The sequence below is a fragment of the Melanerpes formicivorus genome, unplaced genomic scaffold (genome assembly GCF_026170545.1).
Source record: "Melanerpes formicivorus ecotype bairdi unplaced genomic scaffold, bMelFor1.0.p_v2 SCAF_425, whole genome shotgun sequence".
NCBI classification, from domain to species: domain Eukaryota; kingdom Metazoa; phylum Chordata; class Aves; order Piciformes; family Picidae; genus Melanerpes; species Melanerpes formicivorus.
The window spans coordinates 47716-60326 of NW_027142777.1; the positions used below are offsets into that span (position 1 = coordinate 47716).

The following is a 12611-nucleotide window of genomic DNA, read 5'->3' on the forward strand; positions in this document are numbered from 1 at the left end:
ATGTTGAGTTGCTGGAAGGTGTCCAGAGAAGGGCAACAAAGCTGGGGAGAGGCCTTGAGCACAGCCCTGTGAGGAGAGGCTGAGGGAGCTGGGGTTGCTTAGCCTGGAGAAGAGGAGACTCAGGGGAGACCTTCTTGCTGTCTCCAACTCCCTGAAGGGAGGTTGCAGCCAGGTGGGGGTTGGTCTCTTGTCCCAGGCAACCAGCACCAGAACAAGAGGACACAGTCTCAAGCTGTGCCAGGGGAAGTTTAGGCTGGATGTTAGGAAGAAGTTCTTCATAGAAAGAGAGATTGGCCATTGGAATGTGCTGCCTGGGGAGGTGGTGGAGTCACCATCACTGAAGGTAGTTAAGTGACTGGCTGAGGCACTTGGTGCCATGGTTTAGTTGATCAGATGGTGTTGGATGATAGGTTGGACTCGATGATCTCGAAGGTCTCTTCCAACCTGGTTAATTCTATTCTATTCTATTCTATTCTATTCTATTCTATTCTATTCTATTCTATTCTATTCTATTCTATTCTATTCTATTCTATTCTATTCTATTCTATTCCATTCCATTCCATTCCATTCCATTCCATTCCATTCCATTCCATTCCATTCCATTCCATTCCATAGAGAGAGATGCATTGGCACTATTCTGTCCTTTTAGGAGAAAAACCAGTTTGTCTCATACAGTGTGAAAATCTTTAAACAAGGTAAGGCCAAACCAAGGAGCTTTATGCTTTTGGTTGTAATAAGTAACAGGAAGTCCTGATGATTCACTGAATCACACTTGAGGGTGCTTAACAGGCATCTGTCTGTGTGAATGTCACTGTGCAAGAAAGCAACTGTTTAGAAAGAGATTGTTCTTGCCCTGGGAATGTGCTAGCTGCACACACAGAAGCTGTATGTTTCTATTTGCTAGAATTTTATGAGCAATTGAGGATTTTCTGATTGCTGTGCAGATAGCAGGTGTCAGGCATCCTGTATTTCTCCTTAGTGCATTTCACTTTGGAAAGGTGGAAAAAAAGTGAATGCAGTTTGGTTTTCCTTCACTGTTATGGCAGGTCATAAATACCTTATTAAGCCCAGGGATTAATATAATATTCATGAGAATAAGCCCTTCTGGCCTGTACCATATATACATACATATATGTAAAGCCTCCAACCTGTTGGTGGAACAGAGGTAAAACAGAGACAACCCACTAAAAGCTTTGAGAAGCTGCAGTTCCAGTCTAGGAGCTCAGGCTGCTGATTGTTCAAGGCCTGATACTTCTCCCCTGCTGGTTTTTGTAATGTTCCTTGGAAAGGAGTAAAAAGATGCAGTGCTTCTGCATACATAAACATAGGATCAATAAGGTTGGAAAAGACCTCAGAGATCATCAAGTCCAACCTAGCACCCAACACCTCAGGACTGACTAGACCATGGCTTCAAGTGCCACATCCAAGCCCCTCTTGAACACCTCCAGGGATGAGGACTCCACCACCTCCCTGGGCAGCACATCCCAATGGCCAATCTCTCTTGCTGGGAAGAACTTTCTCCTCACCTCCAGCCTAAAGCTCCCCTGGCACAGCTTGAGACTGTATCTTGGGTCTTTGGATCTTGTAATGTCTTTCCCTCCACCTCTTTCTTTTTAGTGTCTTCTCTCTCTTTTAGAATAGAATAGAATAGAATAGAGTAGACTAGATTAGGAATAGAATAGGATAGCATAGGATAGGATAGGATAGGATAGAAGTAGAATAGAATTAGGATAGGATAGGATAGGATAAGGTAGGATAGGATAGGATAGGATAGAATAGAAGTAGAATAGAATTAGGATAGGATAGGATAGGATAGGATAGGATAGGATAGAATAGAATAGAATAGAATAGAATAGAATAGAATAGAATAGAATAGAATAGAATAGAATAGAATAGAATTAGGATAGGGTAGGATAGGATAGGATAGAATAGAATAGAATAGAATAGAATAGAATAGAATAGAATAGAATAGAATAGAATAGAATTAGGATAGGATAGGATAGGATAGGATAGGATAGGATAGGATAGGATAGGATAGAATAGAATTAGGATAGGATAGGATAGGATAGGATAGGATAGGATAGGATAGGATAGGATAGGATAGGATAGGATAGGATAGAATAGAATTAGGATAGGATAGGATAGGATAGGATAGGATAGGATAGGATAGGATAGGATAGAATAGAATTAGGATAGGATAGGATAGGATAGGATAGGATAGGATAGGATAGGATAGGATAGGATAGGATAGGATAGGATAGGATAGGATAGGATAGGATAGACCAGACCAGGTTGGAAGAGACCTTCAAGATCATCATGTCCAGCCCATCAACCAATCCAACCCACCTAAACAACTAAACCATGGCACCCAGCACCCCATCAAGTCTCCTCCCAAGTCTTCTGAGTCTTGAGCAAGTCTCCATCTCAGAAGCTGTGCTTATGTGCTCAGGGTATTAGTCTGAAAATGCAGTAAGATTAAGTGGAAATGTCAAAGTGAAGGCCAGAAGTGGCTGTTAATGTAAGAATCTGGTGTTCAGGATTATGGTTTTCCTCCAGACAGATTAGGAGGGATAGGCACAGGAGAGCAGTCCTCAAGTCTGAGCAGGAGCAGCTTTTGGTGATGGTTTGAATGTCAAACCCCAGAGCATCCAGAGGGTATGGAGGGGGAGTAAGTTCAAGTCTAAAAATATAAACTGCATTTAGGAAAGTTGAGCAGATGAGTGGGTGGGATGGCAGATGATTAGAGAAATAGAGTGTGGTGCCCAGTAGTGCCCATCGACTCCACAGCCTTCTGCAGTTTCATTTTTCCTTGCAGCACATTAGTTTTTGGCCTCCTTTTTGACAAGTGAACTTAAAGCTGAGTTTTGCAGACATTCAGAGAATCATAGAATCAATAAGGTTGGAAAAGACCTCAGAGATCATCAAGTTCAACCTGTCACCCAACACCTCAGGACTAACTAAACCATGGCTCCAAGGGCAATGTCCTATCCCCCGTTGAACACCTCCAGGGATGGTGACTGCACCACATCCCTGGGCAGCACATTCCAATGGCCAAGCTCTCTTGCTGGGAGGAACTTCTTCCTAACCTCCAGCCTAAACCTCCCCTGGCACAGCTTGAGACTGTGTCCTCTTGTTCTGGTGCTGGCTGCCTGGGAGAAGAGACCAACCCCCACCCGGCTACAGCCTCCCTTCAGGGAGTTGTAGACAGCAAGAAGGTCTCCCCTGAGCCTCCTCTTCTCCAGGCTAAGCAACCCCAGCTCCCTCAGCCTCTCCTCACAGGGCTGTGCTCCAAACCCCTCACCAACTTTGTTGCCCTTCTCTGGACATGCTTATAGTCACAGTAATTAGAGCAGAGCAGAGAAGAGAAGAGACCAGATCAGACCAGGTTGGAAAAGACCTTTGAGATCAGAGTCCAACCTAGCACCCAACACCTTCTAATTAACTAAACCATGGCACTAAGTGACACATCCAATTCCCTCTTGAACACCTCCAGTGATGGTGACACCACCACCTCCCTGGGCAGCACATTCCAATGGCCAATCTCTCTTGATGGGAAGAATTTCTTCCTAACCTCCAGCCTAAACCTCCCCTGGTGCAGCTTGAGACTGTGTCCTCTTGTTCTGGTGCTGGTTGCCTGGGAGAAGAGACCAACCCCCACCTGGCTACAGCCTCCTTTCAGGTAGTTGTAGAGAGCAATGAGGTCTCCCCTGAGCCTCCTCTTCTCCAGGCTAAACAATCCCAGCTCCCTCAGCCTCTCCTCACAGGGCTGTGCTCCAGACCTCTCCCCAGCCTTGTTGCCCTTCTCTGCACACATTCAAGTGTCTCCATATCCTACTTACATCAGAAATGACTACTTGTAGTTGAAAGGGAAGCTAGTACTTATTTCTTGTTAACCCCAGAATGCCAGAGAGATTTACACCCTGCCCGGCAGAAGAGGGGAAAGGCCAAAGATGTATGGGGGTTTCCTTTGCTAGGAAAATATTTGCACAGCTTTCTTATAGATTTAGGGCTTTAGTTTCCAAGAGAGCACCCCTGCTGTTAACCCATCTGTACTCTGTGGGATAGCTCTAGAGGCATACCAGTGACTGCTGAGGTAAAAATAGTCTCCTCTGCTGAGCCACGCTGGGGAGCAGCAAGACCTCCGCTGTGGCTGAAGTTATCACATAGTCCTATAGATTTACATACTGCTAGGCTGACCTATCTCAACCAGCAGAAAGCTGACAGTAGGTACAAGCAGGCTGAGGGAGAACATTTCTTTATGCTGTGCAAGATCAGGGCTTGAATCTTCTGGGCAGATGTAACGTGAAAGGGGCTCTTTATTGCCACCTATTACAAGAGGGGTATGGAGCCCCTATTGCAAGAGGGATCTGGAGGTGCTGGAAGGTGTCCAGAGCAGGGCCAGGAGGATGAGCAGAGGGCTGGAGCACCTCTGCTGTGAGGACAGACTGAAGGAGTTGGGGCTGTTGAGTCTGGAGAAGAGAAGGCTCCCAGGTGACCTCATTGTGGCCTTCCAGGATCTGAAGGGGGCTACAGGAAGGCTGGGGAGGGACTGCTCAGGATGTCAGGGAGTGCTAGGACTAGGGGGAATGGAATGAAGCTGGAGGTGGGGAGATTGAGGCTGGAGGTGAGGAGGAAGTTCTTCCCCATGAGAGTGGTGAAGCCCTGGAATGGGTTGTCCAGGGAGGTGGTTGAGGCCCTGTCCCTGGAGGTGTTTAAGCCCAGGCTGGCTGAGGCTGTGGCCAGCCTGATCTAGTGTGGGGTGTCCCTGCCCATGGCAGGGGGGTTGGAACTAGCTGATCCTTGTGGTCCCTTCCAACCCTGAATGAAACTATGATACTATTGATTTTTCTGGGGGGGACTTTTGGGCTCTTTAAAGGATTTTTATTCACTAATGTGAATAATCTGTGATTTTAAATAGTTGTTAGAGTGTTGAGATATCAGCAGCAGTTGAGATGCCTTTCTGAACCACTCGAGTGATTTCATGCATCTTTCACTTTATGTGAGTGATGTATCCCTCCAGCTGGCAGCCAGGCACTAGTGGTGTCCCCCAGGGATCAGTGCTGGGCTACAGCCTGTTCAATATCTTTAGTGATGATCTGGATGAGGGGATTGAGTCCATCATCAGTAAATTTGCAGATGAGAGCAAGCTGGGAGCAGGTGTTGATCTGTTAGAGGGTAGGAGAGCTCTGCAGAGGGACCTGGACAGGCTGGGCAGATAGGCAGAGTGCAAGGGCAGGAGATTGAACACATCCAAGTGCCAGGTGCTGCACATTGGCCACAGCAACCCCATGCAGTGCTACAGGCTGGGGTCAGAGTGGCTGAGAGCAGCCAGGCAGAGAGGGACCTGGGGGTGCTGGTTGATGGTAGGCTGAACATGAGCCTGCAGTGTGCCCAGGTGACCAAGAAGGCCAATGGCATCCTGGCCTGCATCAGGAACAGTGTGGCCAGCAGGAGCAGGGAGGACTTTGTGTCCCTGTGCTCAGCACTGGTTAGGCCACACCTTGAGTCCTGTGTCCCGTTCTGGGCTCATCAGTTTAGGAAAGATGTTGAGTTGCTGGAAGGTGTCCAGAGAAGGGCAACAAAGCTGGGGAGGAGTTTGGAGCACAGCCCTGTGAGGAGAGGCTGAGGGAGCTGGGGTTGCTTAGCCTGCAGAAGAGGAGGCTCAGGGGAGACCTTCTTGCTGTGTACAACTACTTGGTTCTGGCTGCCTGGGAGAAGTGACCAACCTCTGCCTCTCTACAACCTCCCTTCAGGGAGCTGTAGAGAGCAAGAAGGTCTCCCCTGAGTATCCTCCTCTCCAGGCTAAGCAACCCCATCTCCCTCAGCCTCTCCTCACAGGGCTGTGCTCCAAACCCCTCCCCAGCTTTGTTGCCCTTCTCTGGACTCACTCCACTACCTCCAACCTCTGTCCCCATATGCCTTGGTTGACCCCACTGGGGTGGAGCAATGGTGAGAGTGCTGCTGCCCCTGTGGGGCAGTGCCTGCTTCCAAACCCAAACAGCCTCTTGTTGATGCCTGTGGGTAGCTGCCCTCCTGCCCCTGCTGTGTGGCTGTGGTTTGTAAGGCCATTTGTACATGGGATATATCCATGTGTTTCTATAGAACCTGCAGGATCCAGTGTGGATGTTCCAGCCTCAGTGGTTACATAAAGTTATTAAAACCATTTTGCAATGGATGAATAACCATCCTAGGTAGTTGGAAGCTTTTGCTTTGAACTGCTTGTCTTTAATAATGAACTTTTCTTTCTTCTTTCTTTTTTCTCCTCGTTTTTGTACCCAAACCCCTTATTTGCTGGTGTGCAGGCATCAGAGGAAGTGTCAAAATCTCTGCAAGCAATGAAGGAAATTCTGTGTGGGACCACAGACAAAGAGCCCCCTACAGAAATTGTGGCTCAGCTGGCACAAGAGTTATACAACAGTGGCCTTCTAGTGACACTCATTGCCAACCTACAGCTGATAGACTTTGAGGTAGGTGAGCTTCCACGAACCATTCATCTCCTTGGTCTCAGTGGTGTCAGTCAGTAGGGATGTATTTTTCTGAAGCCTAAATGATTTTATTGCCTTTGTAACTGTTTTTCACCTGCTGAAGGAAGTATCATAGTATCAGTCAGGGTTGGAAGGGACCACAAGGATCAGCTAGTTCCAACCCCCCTGCCATGGGCAGGGACACCCCACACTACATCAGCCTGGCCACAGCCTCATCCAGCCTGGCCTTAAACACCTCCAGGGACAGGGCCCCAACCACCTCCCTGGACAACCCATTCCAGGGCTTCACCACTCTCATGGGGAAGAACTTCCTCCTCACCTCCAGCCTCAATCTCCCCACCTCCAGCTTCATTCCATTCCCCCTAGTCCTAGCACTGCCTGAGATCCTGAGCAGTCCCTCCCCAGCCTTCCTGTAGCCCCCTTCAGATCCTGGAAGGCCACAATGAGGTCACCTGGGAGCCTTCTCTTCTCCAGACTGAACAGCCCCAACTCCTTCAGTCTGTCCTTACAGGAGAGGTGCTCCAGCCCTCTGCTCATCCTCCTGGCCCTGCTCTGGACACCTTCCAGCACCTCCAGATCCCTCTTGCAATAGGGGCTCCAGAACTGGAGGCAGGACTCCAGGTGGGGTCTCCCCAGAGCTGAGCAGAGGGGGAGAATCACCTCCCTTGCCCTGCTGGCCACACTTCTCCTGATGCAGCCCAGGATCTGATTGGCTTTGTGGGCTGCAAGTGCACACTGAGAGCTCCTGGTGAGCTTCTCCTCCCCCAGCACCCCCAAGTCTCTCTCCTCAGGGCTGCTTTCCAGCCAGTCCCTGCCCAGCCTGCATTTGTGCCTGGGATTGCCTCCACCCAGCTGCAGGACCCTGCCCTTGGTCTTGTTGAACCTCCTGAGGTTGGCTTGTGCCCACCTCTCCAGCCTGTCCAGGTCCCTCTGGATGGCCTCCCTTCCCTCCAGCCTGTCTGCTGCACCACACAGCTTGGTGTCATCAGCAAACCCACTGAGTATCTGCTGGAGATTGGTCAGTGTCCTGGGAGACACATGTCCTGGGAGACACATGTCCTGGGAGACACATGTCCTGGGTTTAGCCCACTGAATCTGCTGAAGCACATTCAATGCCACGCTGCCATCATGCCAGTTTAGAAGTGGAAGTGCTGGCTGGAGCAAAGTACCATGGGGCTTGGAGTTTGGACGGTAGCATAAGAAGCTTAGAATAGAATAGTATAGTATCAGTCAGGGTTGGAAGGGACCACAAGGATCATCTAGATCCAACCCCCCACTCGTGGGCAGCGACACCCCACACTACATCAGCCTGGCCAGAGCCTAGAATAGAATTAACCAGGTTGGAATAGACCTTTGAGACCATCAAGTCCAACCTAGCACCCAACACCATCTAATCAACTAAACCATGGCACCAGTGCCTCATCCAGGCTCTTCCTAAACACCTCCAGGGATGGTGACTCCACCACCTCCCTGGGCAGCACATTCCAATGGCCAATCTCTCTTGCTGGGAAGAACTTTCTCCTCACCTCCAGCCTAAACCTCTCCTGGCACAGCTTGAGACTGTGTCCTCTTGTTCTGGTGCTGGTTGCCTGGGAGAAGAGACCAACCCCCACCTGGCTACAGCCTCCCTTCAGGTAGTTGTAGACAGCAATACAAACTGCTCTAATAAACCTTGCTGCAAAGCAGACTTTGCCATGATAAAAGCTCTTCATTCATTTCTGGACAAAACAGTAGAAAAAAATGTTACTGAAACAACAAGGTAGTAAGAGGGCATGCTGCAGGATAGAATAGAAAATAGAATAGAATAGAATAGAATAGAATAGAATAGAATAGAATAGAATAGAATAGAATAGAATAGAATAGACCAGACCAGACCAGGTTGGAAGAGACCTTCAAGATCATCGTGTCCAACCCATCAACCAATCCAACCCACCCAAACAGCTAACCCATGGCACCAAGCACCCCATCAAGTCTCCTCCTGAACACCTCCAGTGATCTTCATCTTTCCATTGACTTTTGCCATTCCCCAACCTTCCTGCTTCTGTTTTGTTCTATGAATAAGAGCTTGTTCATCCTACAGAAGTGTGGTGGGTTGAAGTTTCCCCCATACATTAACTCCCAGCCAGAGCAGCTCAGTTAGAAGCAACTGGAGCTGTATTTACAAGCCAAAACTACACTCTGCACTGGAATGCAATGAACAGGTACAAAATAGACAGGAGTTACAATATTATACAGAGATTTACAATTAGCAAACAACATGAACCCCCTCCACCCAAAGCTGCTCCACTCCCCCCCAACCTGCCAGATCCCCCTGTACCAAGAGAGAGAGAGGAGTTGAGAGAAAGCAGTGTTAGTCTCATCTCGAGGTCAGCCAGAAGTGTTATCTGCTCCCAGGCAAAGCAGAACAGCCAAGATAAGAGGAGAAGAGAAAAATGGGAATGGAAATGAAATGTGAAGAATTGTTATGATACAGCTTGTCTGTAGGGCAACAAAGGGCAGCAAAGCTGGGGAGGGGTTTGGAGCACAGCCCTGTGAGGAGAGGCTGAGGGAGCTGGGGTTGCTTAGCCTGGAGGCTCAGGGGAATACATAGAATAAACCAGGTTGGCTCTCCAAGCTAAGCAACCCCAGCTCCCTCAGCCTCTCCTCACAGGGCTGTGTTCCAAGCCCCTCACCAACTTTGTTGCCCTTCTCTGGACACCTTCCAGCAACTCAACCTCCTTCCTAAACTGAGGAGCCCAGAACTGGACACAGGACTCGAGGTGTGGCCTAAGCAGTGCAGTTTACAGGGGCAGAATGACCTCCCTGCTCCTGCTGGCCACACTGTTCCTGATGCAGGCCAGGATGCCATTGGCCCTCTTGGCCACCTGGCCACACTGCAGGCTCATGTTCAGCCTACCATCAACCAGCACCCCCAGGTCCCTCTCAGCCACTCTGACCCCAGCCTGTAGCACTGCATGGGATTGTTGTGGCCAATGTGCAGAACCTGGCACTTGGATGTGTTCAATCTCCTGCCCTTGGACTCTGCCCATCTGCCCAGCCTGTCCAGGTCCCTCTGCAGAGCCTCTCTACCCTCCAGCAGATCAACTCCTGCCCCCAGCTTGGTGTCATCTGCAAATTTACTGCTGATGGACTCAATGCCCTCATCCAGATCATCAATGGAGATGTTAAAGAGGATGGGGCCCAGCACTGATCCCTGAGGCACACCACTGGTGCCTGGCTGCCAGCTGGCTGTGGCACCATTCACCACCACTCTCTGGGCTCGGCCCTCCTTGCTCAGACCTTCTTGCTGTCTGCAACTACCTGAAGGGAGGTTGTAGTCAGGTGGGGGTTGGTCTCTTCTCCCAGGCAAGCAGCACCAGAACAAGAGGACACAGTCTCAAGCTGTGCCAAGGGAGGTTTAGGCTGGATGTTAGGGAGAAGTTCTTCCCAGCAAGAGAGATTGGCCATTGGAATGTGCTGCCCAGGGAGGTGCTGGAGTCACTATCACTGGAGGTGTTTATAAAGGGACTTGATGGGGTGCTTGGTGCCATGGTTTAGTTGATTAGATGGTGTTGGGTGATAGGTTGGACTCAATCTTGAAGGTCTTTTCCAACCTGGTTAATTCTATTCTATTCTATTCTATTCTATTCTATTCTATTCTATTCTATTCTATTCTATTCTATTCTATTCTATTCTATTCTATTCTATTCTATTCTATTCCATTCCATTCCATTCCATTCCATTCCATTCCATCCTATCCTATCCTATCCTATCCTATCCTATCCTATCCTATCCTATCCTATCCTACCCTACCCTATCCTTTATTATTGATGTAAAGGCATCATTTGCAGTGCTTTTGTCCCTCTCTAGCTGCCTTCTATCCACACTGCCTTACCTTGTGCTCCAGTGGCCATGTGCATTTCATGACAGTACAACCAAATTGCAGATCCAAGTAAGAAACATTTTAGTATTCCTGCAATTTTTAGAGCTGTCTTGTGGTGAGGGAATTCTGCACTGGTTCCCTCCTACCTGCCTCTAATTTCCTCTAGGAGAATCCAGAGAGACCAACTTCTCTGGCTTTTGCTGTCACTCATCTCCAGAAAACTGGATGTAATTAGAGATAGTATCACGGTATCAGTCAGGGTTGGAAGGGACCACAAGGATCAGCTAGTTCCAACCCCCCTGCCATGGGCAGGGACACCCCACACTACATCAGCCTGGCCACAGCCTCAGCCAGCCTGGGCTTAAACACCTCCAGGGACAGGGCCCCAACCACCTCCCTGCACAACCCATTCCAGGGCTTCACCACTCTCCTGGGGAAGAACTTCCTCCTCACCTCCAGCCTCAATCTCCCCACCTCCAGCTTCATTCCATTCCCCCTAGTCCTAGCACTCCCTGAGATCCTGAGCAGTCCCTCCCCAGCCTTCCTGTAGCCCCCTTCAGATCCTGGAAGGCCACAAACAGACATCTCTCTCTCTCTAGGTGTATCTCTCTGTCTAAGGGTAGAGCAGGAGATATAGATAGTGGTGCAGTGTACCTAATTTTAAGTAACTAATGTTAAGTTTTGCATAGCAGAGATCATCTCAGGTTTTGGCTGTTTTCACCTCCCCCTGTCAACAGCTTTCCTCTCTCTCTGTTGTTTTCATCTTGGAATAGCTGCTGAGGCCACTGGGGATCACAGGATTCCAGGCATATGTCATGGGTGTTGTAAAGACAGGGTAGAATGGGATGACTTTGTACAGAAATTGGCTAATTAAGCAAATGTCCAAGGGTCAAAAGTGTTGTGGACAAAGGCAGATGGACTGGCCTGCTCTGCTTTGATTCCTCTCTTTAATTCCCTGAGTCTCCAAGCCAGCTGGGTTGGGAAGCAGAATAGTTTTGTGTTTCTCAGCAGTGATTCATTGGTAGAGGTGAAACCAGGGAATTGCCTTCTGGGTGAAACTATCTGCTCCTTGGCTTCAGATGTTGAATAAGTTCCCCACCAAGGAATGTTGGTCCTCTCAAGGCAGATCAAAGAGCATGAGCAGATTATAAGAAACCTTCTGCTTTAGCTTGCCCTGTGCACAGTGACCTGCTGTTGACTCAGTGTCTTGGATACTGGTCGATAGTGAGCAGTCTCCTTCCTCCATGTATTTCACATGTCACTTTGTCTCCTGTAGCCAGGGGAGAAAGTGGTGGGGGAGGAAGAGGTCTTCTAATGTAAGATGTACTGGCAAACTCTGTGGTTGAATAAGACATCATTTGGAAAGATCTTAAAAGCTGTTTGCACAGGGAAGCACTCAGAGACAAAGCATGATTGTGCAGATACATGTATGCAGGAGAAGAGCAGGAGAAAGTCATGGATCCTGGTTGTCACTAAAGTGGGAGTGTGGCACAGCTGTTTTATCAGGAGTAAGTATTTCATTCTTCATGGTGAGATAGGATAGTATAGGACAGGATAGGATAGGACAGAACAGAGTAGAATAGAATAGAATAGAATAGAATAGAATAGAATAGAATAGAATAGAATAGAATAGAATAGAATAGAATAGAATAGAATAGAATAGAATTAACCAGGTTGGAAAAGACCTCAGAGATCATCAAGTCCAACCTATCACCCAGCACCATCTAATCAACTAAACCATGGCACCAAGTGCCTCATCCAGGCTCTTCCTAAACACCTCCAGGGACACCACCACCTCCCTGGGCAGCACATTCCAATGGCCAATCTCTCTTGCTGGGAAGAACTTCTTCCTAACATCCAGCCTAAACCTCCCCTGGCACAGCTTGAGACTGTGTCCTCTTGTTCTGGTGCTGCTTGCCTGGGAGAAGAGACCAAGCCCCACCTGGCTACAACCTCCCTGAGGTTGAGGAACCTGGGGGTGCTGGTCGATGGTAGGCTGAACATGAGCCTGCAGTCTGCCCAGGCAGCCTGGAAGGCCAATGGCATCCTGGCCTGCATCAGGAACAATGTGGCCAGCAGGAGCAGGGAGGTCATTGTGCCCCTGGACACTGCACTGGTTAGGCCACACCTTGAGTCCTGTGTCCAGTTCTGGGCTCCTCAGTTTAGGAAGGAGGTTGACTTGCTGGAGTGAGTCCAGAGAAGGGCAACAAAGCTGGGGAGGGGTTTGGAGCACAGCCCTGTGAGGAGAGGCTGAGGGAGCTGGG

At 48.9% G+C, this 12611-nt stretch overlaps 1 protein-coding gene across 4 annotated transcripts in view; it reads left to right on the plus strand.

Annotated features, from left to right (window-relative positions):
- The window catches only part of CAB39L (calcium binding protein 39 like), a 67618-nt gene that overhangs the window by 24698 nt on the left and 30309 nt on the right, over positions 1-12611 (plus strand). For all 4 annotated transcript variants that reach the window (XM_068170561.1, XM_068170558.1, XM_068170560.1 and 1 more), the window contains exon 3: positions 6303-6467. In XM_068170561.1, coding sequence (XP_068026662.1) covers positions 6303-6467 — 165 coding nt within the window. The remainder of the gene's footprint in view (positions 1-6302; positions 6468-12611) is intronic.